We start from the raw sequence: 22976 nt of genomic DNA, 5'->3' as shown, positions 1-22976 counted from the left end.
ACAATAAAATTGAGTTGAAATGACTTTTCTGAGACATTCTATTCTATATTCGTCCTGTTGTAAACTGGCTGTCCTCATGTGACACTGTGGCTGAATACAGCTCTGGTCTTCTTTATTTCAGCATCAATGTGAGCCTTTCAGCTGAGCAAGCTCATACTAACAATGTTTTAGCCTCAAAATGCAAATCTTTGGTCAATATTTAGAAAGAAAGTCCAAATGCAGACCTCAACCCTGAGGACACAAGGCCGGCGGGCCAATGGGACAAGCAGAGAGCTCAACAGTGAGGTTCTGGAAGTGAAAATCTCATTTATATCCCATCTTAAAAGTCTTTGTATAAGGATTTTATCTAAGGATCTTTTGATACTTTAAAGAGGTCATATTATGCTAGTCTTCAGGTTCATACTTACTTGTACATACTTATTTGAGGGTCCTAGTAGAACAGGTTTACATTCTTTAATTTTCAAAAAAACACATTATTTTTCTCATATAGTGCATTGCTGCAGCCTCACTTTCCACACTGTGTCTTGAACACTCCGTTTTAGCTACAGAGTGAGACATCTCGCCTCTGTTCAGTCTTTGGTGAGAGTTGCACATGTGCCTTACTTAACGAGCGGGATGTAGCCAATCAGAGGCAGAATAGGGCGGGTCATGCAGAGCAAGGTAGTGTGATCTAAAATAACACTGCTATAGCAGTAGCAACTGTATGTCTGCTGACTGACTGGAATGTATATATTTTATAAGAAATATATATAAATATATATTTATATAACGCCTGTTACATAGTGATGCACATACGTTACGGGCTCGACTTCAAACCAGGCGCAGTGTTTCCTGTGGGAGAGAGAAACTCCCTTTGGCGCAGACTTTGGGCTTTTTCACTTCGCAGACCTTTTACATGCACAACAATGCTTCATAACACAATAAAGGAGAGGCAGAATCCCAAAAAGCAGAATATAACCTCTTTAATAGAGTGAATGAACAGGAAATTCACTCCCAGGACCGGAGCATTTCAAAAAGTTGGCAGTCAGCAGGGATGATGTATTTTTGTAGGCTAACCCTGAAGTTAGCATCGCCCTGGTTCCCTCCACAATAGGCCTGTGGGATTTTTAGATGGATTTTGGATTATTGCAGAAAATAATCTCTGTGACAAACACGAGTTTGATAACACTTTTATGGTATTTGAAGCATGAATGCAATCACCAGCAGTAAAAACACGGTAGGCTTCATCTTCAGTTATAAAAATGTTTGTAATGAATGTTAGCATTTAGCATGACGAGGTTTCAACTTAATGCTTTTCACCACTAAAGTTGGTGAAGTGCAAACAAACCTGTCACCAGGTTGGTTTCCGACTTAAGATAGAAATATAGATAAAAGATAAGTCATACAATTTAAACCTTTTTATAGTGGAGAGTTTTAGTTGTTTCACCTTTGTCATAATACATTATTAATCTTACATGGACACAGACAGACACATGGCCTCATCACCATGCATCCTACAAACAGCTGAGTTAAAAAGTGATGTTGAGTCTTTCTCTCACTCACTTCTCAGAACAAATGCACACACTAACCAGATGCAGACCTTTGCCACAGTTGACGGCGGTGCTCATACTGCTTAGCATTGTAGCATGAATAGGATCCAACTTAATGCTAACCTTTTCAATACTAATTAAAATTAAGTAACGTGCCGTTAAAGATTGGCTTGTTTGTGAGATTGTATTTGTCACTGAATTTACAGTAGCTAATGTTAGCAGTCGTTAGCAACATGTCCAACTTAATGCTAAACTTATTATTGCCAACATAACTTTACCTTTAAAGGTTAGCATGTTGCATGAGGTGATATTGCCAAAGTTGCACAAACATTAGCTTCTACGGATGTAAAAAACACTTTTGTACGACCTATTTCATATCAGTTACATTTCACTTCACTCAACATAACAGCCGCCCGGACATTGTTAAACCTTATTACATGAAGTTTTTGGGAGGAACATTGGTTGTGACACATCTCACTCTAGGAGACACAAAGTTTTATTACATTGGAGAGGTCTTGAGCTGTGACATTGTCATCTTCTGGTCAGTATTGACTTGTTGATTGTGTTTTGCCTGAGCAGCTGCAGAGTGAAGTGGAGAAGCCTTTCCTGACCTTCAGAGAGAACTTCAAGAAGGACATGAAGCGGTTCGACCATCACATCGCCGACCTGCGGAAGCAGCTGGTTGGTCGCTATGCATCCGTGGAGAAGGTACAGACAAACACATACAGATAGTAGAACGAGCGCAGCAGCTCTATGCAACACAGTTCTGTCCCTCTACTTGGCAGCAGCAGAGTTTCAGGAATCATCTCGCTGGTGATTAAAATTCCACATCTCTGCCATAAGCAGACGGCTGTTTCCCGTCCCTGGAATGTCTTCCTGCTTTTTGTACATGTACAATGAAAAGCAGTCGCCTGAAGCCTGAAGGCAACTGCAAATCTTTCTCACATCATCTGTCATTTGAGCAGCGTTCCCTCAGAGAGGGGACAAAACAGTTTCTCTCTGATGTACTCATCAGATGGACAATTGAGCATTTAAAGCAGGACAGGAAGTAAGATGCTGGTCATGTATGAGACAGCTTTGACACTGGATGATGGATGAACACTGTGTGTAGCAGACTGCATTATCACTGTGATGAAGGGTGGCAGACTGTAACATTATAATAGCTGCAAACTTTGATTAGAATGATGTTCGTTTCCGGAACGTTACACATTTGTTTCAGAAAACGTTTTCTTGATGGAAAGCAGATCATTTACTAAAAATAGAATCATAAGAGGTTGCTTCAGTATAAAAGCTTCTCTGCATGTACAGCTGTGAGGTCTGAGTCTGAGATGCTCTGTCCCTTATCTCCGGCAGGCCCGCAAAGCTCTGGCAGACAGACAGAAAGAGCTGGAGCTGAAGACTCAGCAGCTGGAGATCAAACTCAGCAACAAGATTGAAGAAGACATCAAGAAAGCCCGCAGGAAATCCACTCAAGCAGGTCAGAGCCAGGGGTCAAAGGTCAAACTGCAGGGTCACTGTGGGGTTGCAGTCTCACTCAGGTGTTTGTTGTTTAAGAGAGGAGGGAACACCGCCCAGCAGGCGCTCACATGTCTGTGGCTGTAAAACAGAGTGTGACCAAAAGTGTCTGATACGAATAGATTCGAACTGTTTTGTGATTATTTTAAGTTCTTGTCATTTGTATTTTTTCTATGAATGGTCCAAAAAATCCAGTTTTCAAATTTTTCCTCTGACTTTTCTACAGAGGGAAACAAAAAACACTTAAAACACTTCACTTTACGTTCACTGTCTTCTGTACAGGGCAACTCAGAATCTAATTGAGTTCATGATAGGTGACAGCGTGTAAACAAGTGAAGCAATTTAATATTTCAGCCACTAAATGAACAAGACTAGAAGTTTAAAGGCTCATTCAAACCACCGTTTAAAAGGAGAAACTTGAGGTGAAGTAAATCTGCACATATTTTTTGCATCTCGTTCAACTTTGGGAAACTCTGACACTGGTGATCAATCACAAACTGTTTTGACAGTGTTGTCCTCTGACTGAACAGTCAGAGAACTGAGAGCCAGAGTCCAAAAGTAAAAATTGTTCCGTAAAGAGACTTATTCTTTCCAAAGTTATGAGACAGGACTCAGTTGTACAAATACATCTTTTAACACTGTGTGAACTGTCTGACTTATTGTCCCTTTAGCAATGAAGATACCAAGTTTCCTCCCTGATAATTAGCAAAATACCTCATTCGAGACCAGCTCTGATTATGATTGTGAGTGACTCACCGAGCATGTTCCCAGCTGGCTGGTTTGAAGGCTGTTGGCTCAGCAGATAAAGCAGTTCACCAACTTGCTCTGCAAATAGTCACTAGATCATCAAACTCTTAGCACTGTCTATCCTGTGAGAATGTGTTGATGAAGCATTATAATGGATCCTTTTAGTTTTGTTGCACCATGCACACTACTCTACCTTTGATTAGTTGCCTTCCTTGGTTGGGTTGGTTCTGTTTAGGCATGAGCAGTGAGATCGGTTAGAGTTGGGGTAAGGGGGTAAGAATATCATAGTAGCCAATCAGAAACAGAGTAGGGAAGTCGGGGTGGGTCTTAGAAAGAAATGCAGTGGGATCCATAAAGATGTGCGGATCAGCTTTGCTTAAAGACCTGCGAGTGGCCCCTTACAGGCCGCAGTGTTCATTAAACCCCGCAATAGCTGAAAATGTAAAGTTTGTCTCGAGGGTGATGGGTCATTAAAACCAAAATGGTTCATCCTCTGCCGAAGATAAATTCATGGGATTCTGTGTTAGATTATTAGATATTTTGTGTGTCTGATGCAGTACTTGATAACAGTTCACTGAGCTATGATTGAGTGAATGAAAGGATACATCACAAGAAGTTTTCAGTAAAAGCCTTTTCTTACAGAAAACATTAGGATGTATCCTCAGGGGGCCATGAATATCCACACCACGCCTTACAGCAAAGTGTTTTGATTTGATTCTGGTGGCTCTACACCAGAGGTCAGGCGTCCACTACAAGTCATTGTGAATGATCCTCTGGGGAGCAGGAATTGCATAGCAGCCTAATCAGACGAGTCGAGACATGTTGCTTTTGATCAGAGAGTTAGACAGACCGTTGATGGCCTCTAAATCAGTTTGCAGATCTACTAATGTTAAGCTGAACTTCTTAATAAAATAGGCAGATAATACTGTTTGGACCACAGTGGTACTCTGTGCAGCAGATATGTGGATCTGGAGTTCATCACTCAACCTATAAAAGTCCCTCTGCACCAGATGTAGGAGTCGATGTTATCAGGGATCATCTGAGGATGATGAGCAGTGTTTGTGCTCAGTCCAGCTGCAAATCAGACTCCACCACCAGCAGAGCTCGCTCGGTTGAGTAAATGGTTAACTTACTGGACAGAATCCTGTATCCTCCTCCAGTGTTGCTTTAGCCCTTCATTGGAACGGTCACTGGAGATCGGCTGTGAACCCAGATGCTGTGTTTGTCTTTTCACATGAGTCATGAGCTTTATCAGCACTTCGAGCCAGACTGAGAGATTTCTTTTAAGACCGGGATGGAAGAGGAGGGAAGACGTGAGGCCAGAAACATTCTCTGCTCGACTAGTCTGTGTTCACAGCAGACTGGCAGAGGCGTGGACGTGGACTCACTCTTTAGTCCTTAGGGGAGATACTCACACATACATGCACATTAATAATCTGACTGCAAAAATATCCATCCCACAAAGGCATTAAATCTATTGAAGAGATTACAGAGTGTGAAAAACTGGTGAAAATACTTCAAGATCTTTGATCATATTGAAAAATGTTTTGTTTGAAAAACCTCTTGAGTGAATTCAGATAAATGTGAGGGTTGTTATTCTCTGAGTTGGGGCACTGTGGCTTAGTGGTTAGCACTGTCGCCTCACAGCAAGAAGGTCCTGGGCTCAATTCCCAGTCGGGAAAGTTTTCATGTTATCCCCATGTCTGCATGACGATGGGATAAATGCAGCGAGCAGACTTCACCACTTGAATCAGGGTACCCTGCCCCAGGACAGTGGAGGGGTAGAGTGTGATGGGGAATACACACAAACTGAGGCTTATAAGAACTCTCTGATGTTTCAATGTATTATGTTTCTTTTCTTTATAGCAAGCTTGAAACAATCACTTTATAACTCCTGACATTATTTAAGTCCAGCAGTGATGTTGCTATACTTGGTACCGCTCCTCTAACATCAGAGCAGACTGGCAGGGTAGGATCCAGTCAGAACCATGAAAAGATGTAGTTTGATGATATGGGATCATGGTAGTTGTGTCATAATTGTTAAAAATTAAACAAACAAACAAAAAACAGTATAACTGATGAAAATCTATCTGACGTGGCCGAGGCAGAAATGTTCAGAGTCGAGGTAACTTAAGTTTTCTTCACGTTCGAATGATCATCTGATGTTTTCGCCAGAAGTTATAGCGAAGCGTGTCCAAATGAATGCACATGTTAAATTCAATAAAATGACAGATTTTTCTGGTTTGAACATTGTTGGACACGTTTGGGATCATGTGAGTTCAACAACAAAATATGTAACAACCGTCAAGTCATTTTTAGACATTTTGATATGCAAATGTTACATGTTATATCTTTAAAGACTGACACCAAACAAATGGCTGTATGCGATGTATGTTGATAACGGCGGAAAACTCTCACCCAAAATCCTGTCCGACAAAGACGGGAAATACAACACCAAGTTTGTCCCCCAATACATCATCATTCATAGAGCTCATCGACTGTAAGTGAGTAGTTTCAGACACCAGTAATTAGACTCATCCCCTGGAACAAGCAGCGAGGCTCTCAGAGGAACATATATATGTATTTTTTTTTGTATAATTGACCCTTTTCTTATGTTTGTGTGTGGATCAAATCATTATTGGTAGTTATTGGGTTGTGAATCTATGAGAGAATGTTAAGCTTGAGAACAACCTATCTGTCCGCCCTCCATCAGCTTGTGACATGCTGTAGTTACGTACTCGTTTTAAGTTTTCAGTGTACATTCACACAAACCTCAATCAAGACTTCAGCATTGCTGTCCACCTTTGATTGACATGTCAAACTTAAAGCCACAACCACAGCTTCATCAGTTGCTACTGAACATGAGTAAGGAATGACAGTCCACTCTGATCGTCAGACTTCATTACACACTTATCATTGTGTCACTTGCAGTGCAGGATCTGTACGTATTGGGTCAGCTGTGAAAACAGTCTGAAGAGGGGTGTGAGAGGAGCGAGGGGCGGGCTGGAGGAGTAGCATTAGCAGCAGCCGGCTTGCTTTGTAAAACCTTTAATAGGTGTGTGACCTGAAGAAAGTGACTGGCTAAGAGTAAACAGATGCCGGCTCTCCGTCTGAGTGTGATGTCATGACTCAACCCGGCACGACCACATGCTGTCACACACAAGTACGAATCCTCCATCCAAACTGGCTCTCTTCACACACGCACACACACACACACACACACACAGTCAGCCCTCCTCCGTGCTGCTTATACAACCAGGGAGAAAAACAGCAGCAGTTGTTGACGGTGCTCATGGCGTCTGGCTGCCAGTGATGATGACTACAGTGTGAGGGAAGCAGAGAGGTGACTGATGCCAAAACAAGTAAAGCACGGCATCTGTCTGCTCATAACAAAGACTCATTATCGCTTCAAGCTCTCGCTGCATTGGATTACGCAAGGCTTTTGCTCATTTATGTCTCCATATAGCAGGGATTTCCTAAAGTTTTTATTTCAGCTACTTGAGGCTGTGATCACCCTCATTGTGGAGCTCATTACTTTTGTTTTTTATTCTAAGAGAAGAGCTTTCTTCACATGTGTTTAAGTGTAGGAGGGCTGATGCGATGGGCTTATCTTTGGCACAGACAGCAGCTCTTTTTGCAATTTCTTCTGATTTGTCTCGACTTTCTGTTCAGGAATCACATTCTGAGCTTACCTGGATGACTGTTAACTGTAAACTGTGCTGCGACAGCAACACTAAACTTTTTGATGTGCCAGACACACTCAATCCACATGAAATTTCATCTGAATGGATCTGTGCCTTTAATCAGAATCAGCTTTATTGGCCAACTGTGTGCACACATACAAGGATCTCTGGTTTCACAGTACCAACAACAATGTACAGGAAGATAAAGATAGACATACAGAACTATTACGTACATACAAGCAGGTGAAAAATGAATGTATATTCTGAGATGTTTTTTTCCAACCTGAAACCTACTTTAAGCTGCTGTTATCAATATTTTAATATCAACAATATATCTAATAACTATGTGTAACATGAAAGGTGTTGCTCGTAGAGATAAACCCACATAGAATTATCACCCAGTACTGCAGTTCCTCTCAGCTCTCCGGAGCATTTTAGCCTCTTTTAGCACATTATTTTTGCTCATTATTGCCTACAGTGTAAAGAAAATGGCATTCCTAACACTCTAGTGGCGTTGTTGTCAGTTGCAGGTGGCTGCTGTTTTCAGCAAAAAGCTCTGAAAACCCACAGTACACTACCTGCACAGACAGACACAGTTAGGGACTAGCTGGTGAACATAGTGGAGCATTTAGCAGCTGAAGAGCAGGATTAGTTTTTCCAAGAGTTGGTGGAAACCAGCACAGAACTAAAAGGAGCATGAATGTTGAACTTACATTTGTCAAATGGCCAAAAGTGAAATATGTAAATATTGTAAAAGCTTAATTCTGTTGCCCCTCAAGTCTCCAAAGACATGTTTAAGATCAAATTAAATGTAGAAAACTAGATGCTGGTATTTTACAGTGAAAACATCAAACTCAATGTTTCTGTCAAACATCATTTTTAGTTGACATGGCAGCTGTAATTAGTTTAATGTTTTCTGTTATGGTTAAAGAAATCTGCTGATTTAGGAGTTGACTTACGTCATCCTGTACAGCTGCTTCCATCTGATGCATCTTACCTTTATACGCGGCTGTTTGTCTGTTGCTCTTCTACACGAATGTATCTAGCTGGTTAGCGAGATAGATACATAAGAAGATGACGATTCCCTTTTTTAATCCTACCCATAAAGCTCTGATTGGTCACCTGTTTTTCCACCTGCAGACACACGTACTGGAGCTACAACACCAGCCCTATTAATATTGCAGAATAAAATTGTGTGGGATCATTAAGAGGCCAGACGTAGGCCACAGGAGTGCTCCTTTGCCACTGAACGTGCTATGCAACATTCAGCCACATGTAGCGATTGCAACGTTTGCAGAACAAATTCATGATATCAGTCACAGCCAGTTAACTGTCATGAATACTCTCGCTGGTCACTTATGAAAACAGACATGTGACGTTATGTTCACATGGATTTACTTGCACATCGATGAGCAGAAAAGCCAGCTCCAGGTTTTGCAGCTTGTAGCGGTTAGCTCACATGCTTTAACATGCATCTGCATCCGGCCCTCTACCAGAACAGAAAAGGTTCAATTACAACACACACAGAGGGAGTGTAACTTACTCCACCAGCTTCACAATGCAAAGAGTTTACTATATCAGTGTTCAAACTCTCATATATTAAACCTTTAAACAGGACTTTCGGTCCTGCAGGTGGCAGGAAACAGTGAAACTTCAGATCCACAGTAGCATTTCTGTGGATCTGTTGGAGCCCTCTGACGGGCGCCTTCATCTAAAAGCAGAACACAACATTAATGTGAACTATATGAAGCAGCAGGTGTGTCAGCAGACATTTAGTGGAGAAGATGATCCACAGAGTGATCAGCATCATTTCCTCTCTGATTGAATCTCCAGGATGATTAGTGTGTGTTTTTGTTGGCGGCAGGATACAGACTGTAACATTAATGAAAGGACAGATTAGATCTTTCCTTTTATCATGGCTTATGTTATCATAATGAAATTCACTATCAGTCCAGATCATCTGCACTGTTTGGGATAATCGCATCTGCTGAGAGAAGTGGAACAAACACTGAACATGTGTGTTGCAGCGACGCCTCCGCTGAGAGTGAATAGTTGGGCACCAGCACCACCTGCTGGAGAAAATGTGAAACAAAGTCAGCAGAGACATTTTTGCAGTCTGTTGTGGTGCTGTGTGTGCATGTATTTCATTTAAAAAGTCTTCGTTTTGTATTCATTGTAACAGGAGACGATCTGATGCGCTGTGTCGACCTTTATAACCAGTCTCAGTCCAAGTGGTTTGAGGAGATGGTCACCACAAGTCTGGTAAGAAATCAGTCCAAACTTAGACGTGCAGCATTTGTGTTTATAAGAGTTTTGCTGATTTAAACTCTGTTCTGAACATTGAGCCAATGTAACACTTTTACTGTCTGAGAAGTGCCAAATAATACACATGCCTGACCAAATGCAATAAAAGGCTAGAAAGAACACAATTATTGAAAATAAATAAGGTGAGGAAACTTTTATATTTCACACATACATATGAATTATTATATATCTATTATAATTATTATTATCTATTTTTGATGGTTATTTCTGTGCCCATTTGCTCTTATATATAACCACCTACAATATATATGTTCAGTCACTCTAAGCCCACAGGTAACCATTGTTTTTCAGTTCTGTAAAACAAAAGCTTCAGATTTGTGTATGTGCAAAAGAAATGGAAAACTCCTCTCTTATAAGATTTTGGGCTGACATCATGATATTTTTCGGTGTCAAATATTTATTCTAAGCACATAAGCAAAAGCAAAGCATGAGGACTGACTGAGATTTTACATTTATCTCAAACACTTAAAAGTGCATGCTTCATTTCCTGTCTATCGTCTGCTGTGATGATTCTTGTTGAATCATTTCTCAGTCCTGTTAGTGCTGTAGACTGTTGTTTCTGCTCCGGCGTAGACAGATGGAAGATTTCTCTATGATTCAACTGCTCTCATCCACAGGAGTTGGAGCGGCTGGAGGTGGAGCGGGTGGAGATGATCAGACAGCATCTGTGTCAGTACACCACCCTTCGGCATGAGACAGACATGTTCAACCAAAGTGTAAGTACAGCTTCAACTCTGACAGCTACTCTCTGTCGAGTGATAAAGGGTAGAGCTGTCACTTTTACAGAAAATCACGTTTGAACGACTGATAACCGACACGTTTATCTTTCATTCGAACACAGCTCATGTCACCTGATCCTTCACCACCACGTAGAGCCGACAGTGATAGACTTTTTTCACAGCAGCCATTCTGACATAAAACAGTTGGCTAAACACAGTTGTTACCAGTGATACTAGTTAAGATTCTGTTCCATTCAGGTCAAACAGAGTCAAGGTGCTGCTATTGTGCATGTTGTCTCATCGTCACTGGCCGTATTAAAATGTTTGATGTCTGATGTTTGAAGAGTTTGAAGACTTTATTGATCCTTGAGGGCAAACTCATAAATCACAGCAGCTCAGAAGCTTCAGCAGCTTCGCCTCCTCGTCTGAAACTCTCTATTGCTGTGAGCCCCAAGGTTCAGTGCTCGGTCCTATTCTTTTTGCTTTGTATATTGTTTCCTTTAGGCAATTAATTAGGGACTTAAAAGGTATTATTGATCACTGCTACATAGATAATATTCAGCTATACGTCTCATTAAAACCTCAGACATTTCTAAACGTGAACGTGTGTGAATACTATGCTGAGTCACTCTTGTTTTTGCCAGCTGAGATATTGCAGAGCTCAGGCTCACTGTGTCAAGCAGAGATGGAAATGCTAATTCATGCGTTTGTATCACCCAGTGTTGGTTACTGTTACCTGCTTTTCATCTGCCTCAATAAATCTTCCCTGGGTCGTTTACCAGTGGTCCAAAAGGTCTCACATGACACTGATTCTGATCGCTCTCCCCATCAAATACTGAATCCAATTCAAAGTTCCTGTGATGAACAGAAGAGCTTTGCATGGTCAGGCACCTGCCTACATCACAGATCTACTGCAGCCCTGTGTCACCATGAGGTCTTTAAGGTCCTCCAGTCAGGTTTGGTGGTAGTTCCTTGATCTCGGCTGAAAGCCAAATAAAAGGAGGCCGTGCTTTTGAGGTTGCGGCTCCTAAATGTTGGAACCCTCTCCGGTTTGACTTCAGACCTGGGAACACCTGTGAAAAGCAGCTCAAGAACCGTTTTGTTCAGACTTGAGTTTCTCAAATAATAAAAAAAAAAAATCTGCTTTTATTGTGTTGTATGTCTGCATGTATGTTTATACGTCATTGCCTCTGTGAAGCCCATTGTGACGTCTCTGCTTTAAGTACATTTATTTACTTCAAGAATTAAATTTAAAAATAAATGAGAAGTTAGAGGTGACATTAAAAAGCTATATACCATATGTATATGAAATGCAAATGCTGAAGTCAACTTTGACACCATAGACTCGATTATTACCACTTAAGCTACATTGTATTTGTAGTGATAGTGTCTTACACCTGCCTGAGAGTACCTTTGCACCTTGACTGACTTTTTTATTGTTATGCACTTTTTAATAGATGTTTTTTGAATGCACAATTAGCTATGTTGTATATTAAAAGCAACCAAATTTCCCTCATGGGAGGATAAAACTTGAGCTGAATCGGTTTCGATCATTTCTCCTGCTCTACCAGCCGAGGGAGCCACTTACCAGCCCTCTGAGCGATGGAAACATGATGCATCACCTGAGTCAAGGCAAACCAAACACATGGGAGTGTTTATTGTGATACTTTGACTGACGGCTGTTCTTTCTTTGTCCAGACGATGGAGCCGGTGGACAAGCTGCTGCAGTGTGTGGACCCGGGCAAAGACAGAGAGCTGTGGGTGCGCGAGAATAAGACTGGAGAGATCAGGCCCGTGGACATAGAGATCTGACCTCAGTGCTGTCTGACGGCTCTGCATACGCACTCTTTTACCCCCCGAGCTCACACTGAACCAGAGGCTGCAGCCTGAGGCCTGACTGAAATCTGCTGGGATCTTCACTCCCCCCACTGATCCACTTGTGACTCCTAACAGACTGAGGGACGATCAGTCAGCGCTCGCTGGCTCTTCACATCCCCTCAGCAACCTGCTGAGGATGAGGGCAGTGTTCGGGGAGTTTAGTGAGAACCCAAAGCGATGAATGAAGATGTCAGGTAGCAACAGGTTGTAGTTTTCTGTTATGCACGCTGGTGTCAGCTGAGATGACACAGGAAAATTGGAACTATGAGTGTGAATTGTGAGAGGAATGATCCGGAAGCACCAACGATGAACATTGAACACGTGTAAATGTTGACTAGCTTTATGTCATGCAGCAGTGTAGTGCTGCAGCTGTGTGTGCTTCAGCTCTGTGAGGTGATTCTCTGATTCACTTGACGTGACTTCAGACCTGCAAACATGATTTAACAGGTGCTGCTGAGCAAGATGCAGTCTGACCTTAGAGTGTTGTATTACTGTGTACCAGAATAAGACTAAACTATTTTAATACTAATATCCACCATGTGCAGGTATTGACTGTTTGCTTAGCCCCACCCCTTTTGTTACTGTTGCTACACCTGTCGCAGTTAACAAAAAAATCAGCTTCTGATATCTGAACTGTGTTGACTTTAATCACAACTGTTGTTTTAGACTTTCTCGGCTGTAATGAGCGAGTCTAAGCTAATGCTAAAACTCTGCCCCCGGCTGGCTTTTTAAGAGTTTCCTGTAAAAGAGTCTCAAATATGCACAATGACAACATTCATGATGTTAACAGACCGATGATCACCGTAGAACACATTGAAATAAAGTGTTTTTCCTTACAGTATGTGCAGAAAAGATGTCGTACAGCGTACTTCACATTCAGCACACAATCGTAACACTATCCAACAAGTTTGGCTTCATTTTCTCGAGCGTAAACTTTCTCAAAAAATACAAAGAGCAGGACAGGAGCGCTAATGTTACTCCAAACTCTGGTATATTAGCACCATTATCTCTGATGGAGTGGATGTGGAACAGTTTTTTTATGTAACCTGTAAAATCACTTCATAATTATTATTAGCTGATGATATGCCCCTTGTCTTTGGAATTGACTCTAGGTTACTACTGAAGGTAGTAAAGCAAATGGTATGTAGTAACATGCAAACGTGTGCAGCTCACACTAAACCAGATAAACACTGTGTTGACTTCATTCCTCACAGCCGTAGCTCTGATTCTCAGTGATCATCATTCAGTGTTCGGGGTCGGGGTTAGCAGACTGTCAAACACTGAGGACCAAAATCACAAATCTTCTTAATGTCTCTGAAAACAATCTGAAATCTAAAGCTCCAGAACACTCAGATTCATTCCCACCTGTGTTTTACTTCATTCATAATAAGACTTAAAAATCATCCAATTGCACTTTATACCCAAATGATTTTTTATGAATATACTGTAAGTTGCTGTTCCTATGAAAATGATTCTGGAGAGAGCTTACTTGTTACACATTTTATTTCTGAAGTTGGGAGTGTGGTGTGTTCGAGGGCAGCCTGGTGTAAATATATGGGATGTGTGATTTGCAATGAAAGGAGGCAGCGGAGTGAAAGGATGTATAGTTCAGTAAATAGTAGAATCTTACACAAAGACATGGTATACATAAATTTGGTACTGATAATATATGAAACATACAAAGTGTTTTATATGCAGTAGAGATAGCAGCCCTCTAAGTATTCAGCTGTTTTGGATCCAGTGTCGGTGCTGCTGCCTGCAGAGGTTAACTGTTGTACAAAATGCTCTTTCACCACCATGTCCTGATCAGTATTACTGCTTAGTATTACTTGACTATTGAGAAAAGAGGATGTAGATGCTTTTGTACATTAACAGCTAAAGGTTGACATTTTTCATTAATAAAATGAAAATGTGTATCTTATCTCATAAACGGCTCCTCTGTGGTTTGTGTGTGATTTCTGTGTGACATGAAATGAAAAAAGGCCGAGGACAACATGCAGTATAATAAATGAAAAAAGTCTTTTATTTCCTAAAAACAAAAAAAACACATTCAGCAATAAAATGCACTGGCCAATCCCTGTGACAGGTTCAGGCAGCAATAATAAAGATGTGGTTAAAAGTTCAGACAGAGATACACTTTAGATAAAATACATGACGTGTCATTACTGACCTAAAACAACCCACGTGTTGACGGCATGTTGTCTAACTTGGTAACACTTTATTATAATGAGTGGTTATAAGTCATTTATAAGCCATTAGCTAATGAAGAAATGGTCATATGCAAATCATGTATGTATATGTAAATGATTTTGTTCTGTAATTTATATGTAATTTGTTGATGCACTCTCAAATCTGCGAGCTTCACCTGTATGACCCGGTTTGACACATGATAGCGTCTCTCACCGCAGACTGTGTTCATGTAATGGTGTGTTCAGACTGCCAGTGACGAAGCAACAGGCTACAAGTCAGTTTCAGTGGAAGCCGGCCATATGATGGTCGAAGGATATGGTGCTCCTTATTAGCTACGTTGCCACTACCCTCCGGTCTGTAGCAGCTGTAAACATTTAGCTAGTGCACACATGAGGTTTTACTTTATTTAGCAAGTGTTAACTGCTAATGTAGCTTCTCTATGTTGTTAAACTGCCAATACAAAAGTACCAAAATGACTGAAACTGACTTATAAATGACTTCTAACTGCTGATTGTAATGAAGTGTTACCTACGTAGGATTTTAGAGCACTTACAGTCCAGTTTTAGATAAGTAATCTGTTTGTACATTCAAATATTACTTTATGAAGTGGATACAAAGTGTGTTGGATTAAAGCTGGAGTGTGTTATTAAAGCTGTGATCTTACAGACTACAAAGAGAGGAAGGGATGAGTACATTGTAGAAAAATCCAATGGGAATGTTCAGTCAACACAACCTGAATGTGTTTCGGCCTCTCTGATGTTTCAATCTTCATCCTGCATCACTTTCACTGAATGATGTTGCACCTTGAGCGAGTCAGAGCCGTCACAGACGTGTTTCTAGTCGATCATGAGCTTCTGGAGGGAGTCGAGGTACGCTGGGATGAGGGAGCTGACGGACTCGTTGTCGTCAGTGAGGATCTTCTCCCCTCGGCCCTCTGAGCCCACAGAGCTGGGGGACCGGACCAGACTGCGGTATGGAGTGCTGTAACCCTGGTGGAGACAGACGAACCTCTGAGTCATTATTCAGAGCAACCACAAGAGAAAGAAAACGGTACATCTGGAGCCGTATAAAGTTCTGTTTTCTTTCTGTCATTCTATCAAAACTCTGCCGAGGTACAGAGCATTTTCATGATAATTATCAAAAATTATAATTTCAGTTCTAAGTGCTGTATCAACAACTGGACTTGTTTCAGTTTCTTGAAGATGTGAACCGAAACAAGTCCATCTGCCTACGATACAGCACTTAGAATTACCATGACTTGGATGACTCAGAACCTTCATCAACATATAATTTCAGTTGATTCTTGATTAAAAATGAAAAAACAATATTTAAGATAGCAAGTCAATGAAGAAACTAAATTATTAAACAATAAGATATCACAACACAGACTGCATACAATCCACAATCACCTGCTGCTAAAACTCTTTTTATGCTTTGTTGAGAACCAATTGAATTCAGTTCATTTAAAGGATATGACACATTTTTTTCAAGTCCATCTTAAAACAATAATCAGGTGTACATATGAACATGGAAGCAGGTTTTTCTTGCTGTAATCATTCTGCTGTTCATAGTAAAATGATCACTTCATAAAGCCCTTTAATGTAACTAATGAGGGAAAAAGTCAAAGTCTTCATTCTGTGTAAAAATGTATCACACAATTTTGGGTGGTATTTTCTGCAACAGTCCAAAGAATGTGACTATGCACGTTCCCCGCTCCGCTAACAGAGAGCAACAGTAGCTGGTGTTAGTTTAGAAATGAAGCCTGCTAGCAGAAACTTAGCACAACACAGAAGTCCCACAGAGCCCCGCTAAGTCTAACCTCACATGAAGTAAAATATGCTACAGCAAAAAAGAATGCAAAGAAATGTGACAATAAGCTACGAGAAGTGAGAAGTGTTTACCATGATGCTAACGGCTGTGTGAGCCTGTACTGAGACACAGCTAAATGCTAACATGCCAAAGCACAATGCTAACATGTTGATTATCAGGAGTTATGATGTTTACCATGTTCACCATCTTAGTTTAGCATGTTAGGATGCTAACATTTGCTAATTGGCACTACACTCGCAGTAGCCTACAGCTGAGGGTGGCCTATTTGCTCATAAACACAAGTATCATACATCAAATACACATTTTGACCTCATGATGGTGCTGCAGGAAAAGTTAAGACATCACCATTAGAATTCATCCTGACATGAATGTTGACATATTGTGCAGATTTTATGACATTTCGCTGAAAACAAACATGTCAGTGAGTCAGAGGATCGCCAAGGTAACTCTTTTTTTAGCACATACAACGATGTGTCTCAGATGCACATGAATAACTGACTCTACTTGAGTCTGCTCATCAGGAAATCCATGTTGAACTCATTCAAATCTAACACCAGGCTGTAATCTCATTTAAAATGTGCCAGTTTACTTTCAACGTATGCTTAACTTCCCTAAGAACTAAAAATATAAACTGAAATATATGCAGCTACAGTGCTGACATTTGTCCAGCTATAAGTAGCAAACAGACTTTGAAAACTGAATGAGGAACAATGCAGGATGATTTCCTACAATTACAGAACAATAATCACGTTTGATTTAGTAACTTAACTAATGAACTGAACTGCTGGAACTCCTGAAGGACTAGCGTTCAGTTCTGACTGAATAAGGACAAAAAACAACCAGACCATATCTGTCGCATCAATCTGCAGATGACATCTGATTTCCAGTCACCAGCTGATGGTCTGGTTGACGGCAGTCAGCAGTTACTTACAGAGGAGTATCCTTTGCCGAAGCTGCCTCTGTTCTTGGTCCTGATCTTGGTGAGTGCTGACTCAGCTATGTCAGCTCGCTCCTCAGCGTCATCCAGCTCGTGGACGGTCTTCCTGTACTTCGCCAAGTTCATGTTGGCTTGTTCCTCCTGCAGTAACGACAGTGTGTGTGTGATCAAAACAGACAATAAGTTGATCAAGTGATACGTGCTGTGTGTCGGTGAGAGGGCGAGGTGACGTACAGCCTCTTCCACTTGTCTCTTGTAGGCCTTCATCTTGTTCTGCAGCCTCTCCACCAGCTCCTGCATCCTCTGCTGGTTCTTCTGGTCCTCCTCCGACTGAAACAGCAGCTCCTTCAGCCGACGCTCGTTCTTCCGCAGTGTCTTCACCGTCTCAGCGTGCCTCTTCTGCTCCGAGTCCAACTCCAGCTCCACCTCCTTCACCTGAGCACAGACACACAGCAGTGACTTTACCTCTGCTTGTTCAGCAAGAGTTAATGAATGTGTGTATGAGGGGTTGTAGATTTGTAGATTTGATCAGTTACTCATATATTTGGTAATGTTTGCTTGGTAATATACTAAAATAGAACATGAGAGCTGTAAGGTGGCTCTCTCATTAACATCAGTGTGTCTAGTGTGGCCACAATCTGGTGTTAATGTCTGTATTATTACAGTCGATATTATAATCTCCATTAAATTGATGTTTTATCAAACTTCCATAAAATGACTGAATGACTGACACACCACAAACCAGGCAGAAGGGGAGTGTTCCAGCTGACCCAGTGGACACTCACAGATAAACTGGTTTTCATTACTAATCAGGGTTCAGAGGGTCAATAACATGACGAATATTCACAGCAGGTTTCAGGGCAGTCAGGTCAGGAGATGTCAGAATGTCCTGCTCTGAACTAAAGCAACTGTCTGTGACTGGGTACCTTTCCCTCTAACTTCTGGATGATCTTCTTGCCGCCCTTCAGAGCCATCTGCTCGGCCTCGTCCAGCCTGCCGCTCATGTCTTTGATCTGAGCCTCCAGACCTTTCTTCACCCTCTCCAGGTGGAGGGTGTGCTCCTGCTCCAGACGCAGCTCCTCCCCGACCCGCGCCAGCTGAAACAATTACAACATCTATTGAAAACAATGTTTTTTTCAAATACCTGAACGTGTGTTACATGTCTGCTGCTATAATATCTCAGTGAACACAAGTAGGCTTTCACCTCACAGCTGGCCTTCTTGGTCTTGTCTGTGGATTTCCTCAGCTCTCCTTGCAGCTCCTCGTGCTCCTGCTGCAGAGTCTGGAGATCCACCTCCAGCTTCCTGCGCCCACTCAGAGCCGACTGGAACTGAAGGCAGAGAGAGAGGGTCATCAGTCTCAGTTTTGGTAGCTGATGTCTCAAAGCAAAGAGACACTATTCATCACCTGGTTGTTGAGGTCGCTGTATTTCTCGTTGGCCTCCTGGAGCTCAGTCTCCAGGGCCTTACGGGCCCTCTCTGCGTTCTCCAGGGCAGCACGAGTCTCCTCCCCCTCACCGACCAGCAGGGCGCAGCGTCGCTCCATGGCTGCCTGCTCCTCCCTGCACTCATCATGACTCCGTACCTCCTCCTCCAGCTGAGCCTGCAGCTCCTGGGACAGGGAACAGTAACTCTGTGAGAAAGAAAGAGCCTAATTGTGAAAAACTGACTAATTAAAAAAAAAAAATACATACCTTAATCTGTTGCTGCATCTTCTTGCTGTTCTTGCTGAGCTCGGCATTGTTCTTGGTCAGCAGGTCCACCTGCAGCTCCAGCTCGTTGATGTCAGCCTCTAGCTTCTTCTTCAGCTTCAGTCCATCTGCTTTGCCTCTCACCTCCGCGTCCAGACTGGCCTGCAGGGACTCCAGCGCCCTCTGGTGGCTTTTTCTGACAGAGGAGGAGAGGGAGGGATTGACAAGCAAGGAAAACAAAGAGGGAGTGTGCATGTGTGGCTGCAGGGACAGTAAAGCAGGGTTAAATGAGACAGGCCTTACCTGTAAAGATAATGCACCGTGACTTTGTGGGAGGAATAAAAGGAGATAAAGGACAGAGTGAAAGTTAGAGAATTACGGAGCATTAGTGCTGCTGGTAATTACATAAATAGTTTATAAAGCCCTTTCAAGGAGGACAAACAAAATGCTTTCCAGAATTAGAAAAGTAAGAAAATGACAGGGTGTAAATAATCATACCAGAGATTAGAGAGGAAAGTTTTAAAAAATAAAATGTTTTCATTGTTAGGAAATTCTGCAAGAACAGAAGGAGACAGCTTTGTGACAAACACTTTGTAACAGCACATCTAAAGCTCAAGCCAAAGCTAACTAACATCTGAGCTCTCATCTGTTTAATGTGTGCAGTCCTTTACAATCCCCCTGTAAAGCCAACCAACAAGTTATAACATATTAATGAGTGAGCTTTAGAGATGTTAGAAGGTGGATTCTCTCACCAGGCTCCACCCTGCTTCTATCGTTACGCTAAGCTAAGATAGCTGCTGGCTTTGGATTTATATTCAGTATAGCAAGAACAATATGAGTGGCATCAATTTTTTCATCTAATTTGAAGTAAGAACGTGGAAGGTTGTTTTCGGAGCCGAAACAGCAAAAGCTTGATAATCCTTCATTTTTCAGACAACAACTAGTTACAAGTTTAGTTATATAGTCTGACGGCAGACCATTCAAGGCCTTAGATGTGATTAATAGACAGTTAAAATGAACTCTTAAAGAGAGCAGTCGATAAAAACATGACTGGACTTTGACTTTGAATAAAGCCGCAGTATTAAATTACATCCCGGTTTTTAGCAGCTCAGGGCAGATGAACTGACCTCTGTCTTGTCAGAATGACATTTTAATTGTCATATGAGCAGCTATGCAGTAAGGTAAGTCTGAATCAGACCTAAAACTGTTACTGGTCTGTATTTCTGAGCGAGGAGGAAGATGATGGATTGGGAGGAGGCTGAGGTACCTTGTGGCTTCTGTCTCTTCCTCCTTCTCCTGAAGTCTGCGCTCCAGGTCTCCTTTAGCCTGAGACAACTCCAGCTGCAGCCTCAGCACCTTGGTCTCCTCAGCCTGGGAGAGAGGGAGGGAGGTAGGAAGACAAAGGGGAAAGTATATTAAATGAAATGACATTTGGTTTATTAGGAGTTAGCATGTAACACATACTGTAACAACACAGTACGCTCTGACTATCACAGCTGACAGACAGACTAGCTGAAGCTGACATACCTCCAGAGCTGCCTCAGACTCTTCCAGTGAGGCCTGTAACTCTTCCTTCTCCATCTCGATCTTCTTCTTTGCCTTCTGGAGCTCGTGGACACTTTTCCCTCCATCTGAGAGCTGGTCTGTGAGGTCTGCTATCTCCTCTGTGAGACAAAGAGTAGCCGGTTTAATTAAACCCTGTAGAGTCTCGTTCTCTATTGTACAGACCCCAGCAAATGTTACATCATCAGGACTTGGATGATTTTCAGTGAGAAAGAGAGTTGCTCTGAATAAATGATCATCCCCTCCAATTGTGAATCATATTGATATAGTAATATCTGTCAACAATTATTGCAATATCATTTTTATTATTGGGGGCACCTAAATGAAAAAGTTAGGCGAACCAGTGCAACCAGTGTAAGAAGTTAGTCTGGAGCCCTCCCCTCCTCAGCGTCTCCTCATACCCTGGTAGACCTTGTTCTCCCTGCGGAGGGCCTCCAGCTGCTCCAGAGACTCTTCATGGGCCGTCTTGACTTTGAAGAGCTCTCCGGCGTGTTGCCTGCTCTCCTTCTGGCAGCCCTCCACCTCGGCCACCAGTTCCTCACACTTCTGCTTCCAGTCTCCAAGCTGCTTCTCCAGGATCCGCTGCTTCTTATCCAGAGCCTGACCGCAGCTGCTGGCCTGGGACAGGGGACGTACGTTCAAAGATAATAATAAAGAAGTTCACAGCACTGCAGCACTCACACAACATGTCTGCTGCTCTACCTTCTCCAGGTCCATGCAGAGCTCCTCCACCTCTCCCTGCAGCCTCTGTTTGGTTTTCTCCAGTGAAGAACATTTAGCTTGGGTGGCCTCCACAGCCTCCTCAGCCTCCTGCAGCCTGGTTGCCAACTTCTTCCTGTGACACACACGTTAGTTGGACCACTGAGAAACATTCAAAGTGTCAAATGTGACTGTGGACCGCCAGGATCAACACAACGCACTTGGTGTCCTCCAGCTCGTCGGTGTGCTGGATGGTGTCAGACTCGTGCTTGCTCCTCCAGTGCGTCACCTCGCTGTTGAGTTTGGAGACGAGACGCTGCAGCTCCTGCTTGCTCTCCTGCTCCTCCTCCAGCTGCTCCTTCAGCACCTCGCACTCCTGCCGCGCTGAGCTCAGACTGCTGCTGACTGCCTGCTTACACTGGCAGCCGCACCAGAGACACACGTCAGTATGGGACTTTGAGTAGGAGAGCAGGCACATTATATGCAAGAGATTTCTTATTCATTTATTTTCATAATGGATATTGGATTTTACACACACATACACACACACACACACGTACTGACCTTGACCTCCTCGTCCAGTTGTTTCTTCAGTTCTTCCAGCTGTGATTGGAGCAGAGTCTTGGAGCGGCTCAGCTGGCTCGCTCTGCTCTCTGCCTCCTCCATCTGTCGACTCACGTCGGCATTATCAGCTGGCAGGACAAACAAGAACACCTATTACTACACGCTGTAGTATACAGTGGGCGTCAAGCTCCATGCATGTGTTAGCTTCTGTAGCGATACACAAAAACCAAGCATGAAACGTGACTTTTTGTTTGCCATCTAATTCAAATGATCTCTGTGTGGTCACAGAAAACATTATGTACCTGATAAGTAAGATGCACAGTATAAAATATCAAAGACTAAATAGAGCGACAGTGTTGACCTGCCAGTCAAATAAAATCAGATAAATAACAAATAAACAGATTTTCTTGCCATTGAAAACAAAGTAGAAGTCATTCTGTGAAAGTGGCAGCCGTGAGTAATCCTGGCTTCAGTTACATTCTGGAAAATGTGAAGAGCAATGGTCCAGATATGTTGCCCTCTGCGAGTGTCTCTCTGAAGTGTTTGTTAAAGGTGCCCTGCAGAGTTTCCTTGTAATGAAACAAAGTTCGTGTTTACGTTCATTCTGTTTGTATTCTTGGGATCTAATCAAGTGGGAATCACCGATTTTTATAATTGAAGCCAATGAGGAAGTACCAAAAACTGCAGTTCCTCCGATGGCCACTTGAGGCTGTCTCCAAAAGTGACTCAATCCCCGTAAGAGCCCATGTTCACAGCCTGGTACAAAAAAATGGTTTTGGTCTCTACACATAATGTATCCCTTCATGAGAACTGTATGGGGGGTGAATTTGATATGACTCACTTGTTTGAATTATATCAACGCTTAAATTTACCCATAATTAGGAGCGTGGCCGCTTTGAGTGACAGGTAGCCCCAAGCTCTCTGCTCGGCTTCACCTCAGCTAGCTGCAGTCACTGAACTTGATCTCTTGGCTATATTTGCTGTGTTTTAATTCAGATATCAGACCCAATATCTGTCTTTCTGAGCAGTTAATTGGACTAACAGACTGGAGTGGAGGGACGGAGGACGGAGTGGAGGGACAGAGGCTGGTGTTTTGGATTAACAAGC

The 22976-nt window shown here is 42.3% G+C and overlaps 2 protein-coding genes across 2 annotated transcripts in view; one reads left to right on the top strand and one right to left on the bottom strand.

Annotated features, from left to right (window-relative positions):
* gas7b (growth arrest-specific 7b) overlaps window positions 1-14320 on the top strand; it is a 77039-nt gene extending 62719 nt beyond the window's left edge. The window contains exons 10-14 of the mRNA XM_073488981.1: window positions 2109-2237; window positions 2883-3006; window positions 9657-9736; window positions 10417-10515; window positions 12217-14320. Coding sequence (XP_073345082.1) covers window positions 2109-2237; window positions 2883-3006; window positions 9657-9736; window positions 10417-10515; window positions 12217-12330 — 546 coding nt within the window. The 3' untranslated portion in view covers window positions 12331-14320. The remainder of the gene's footprint in view (window positions 1-2108; window positions 2238-2882; window positions 3007-9656; window positions 9737-10416; window positions 10516-12216) is intronic.
* Window positions 14321-15422: 1102 nt separating this feature from the next.
* The window catches only part of LOC141015901 (putative uncharacterized protein MYH16), a 54791-nt gene continuing 47237 nt past the window's right edge, over window positions 15423-22976 (bottom strand). Inside the window, exons 11-23 of the mRNA XM_073490126.1 lie at window positions 21850-21997; window positions 21527-21703; window positions 21309-21441; window positions 21008-21224; window positions 20571-20707; window positions 20311-20414; window positions 19047-19239; window positions 18761-18964; window positions 18558-18683; window positions 18280-18450; window positions 17588-17788; window positions 17348-17494; window positions 15423-15575 (exon numbers count right to left, since the gene is read on the bottom strand). Of these exons, the coding sequence (XP_073346227.1) occupies window positions 15423-15575; window positions 17348-17494; window positions 17588-17788; window positions 18280-18450; window positions 18558-18683; window positions 18761-18964; window positions 19047-19239; window positions 20311-20414; window positions 20571-20707; window positions 21008-21224; window positions 21309-21441; window positions 21527-21703; window positions 21850-21997 (2111 nt within the window). The remainder of the gene's footprint in view (window positions 15576-17347; window positions 17495-17587; window positions 17789-18279; window positions 18451-18557; window positions 18684-18760; window positions 18965-19046; window positions 19240-20310; window positions 20415-20570; window positions 20708-21007; window positions 21225-21308; window positions 21442-21526; window positions 21704-21849; window positions 21998-22976) is intronic.

This window comes from Pagrus major, chromosome 20, assembly GCF_040436345.1.
Source record: "Pagrus major chromosome 20, Pma_NU_1.0".
Taxonomy (NCBI): domain Eukaryota; kingdom Metazoa; phylum Chordata; class Actinopteri; order Spariformes; family Sparidae; genus Pagrus; species Pagrus major.
This window is presented reverse-complemented; position numbering and strand designations above follow the sequence as displayed.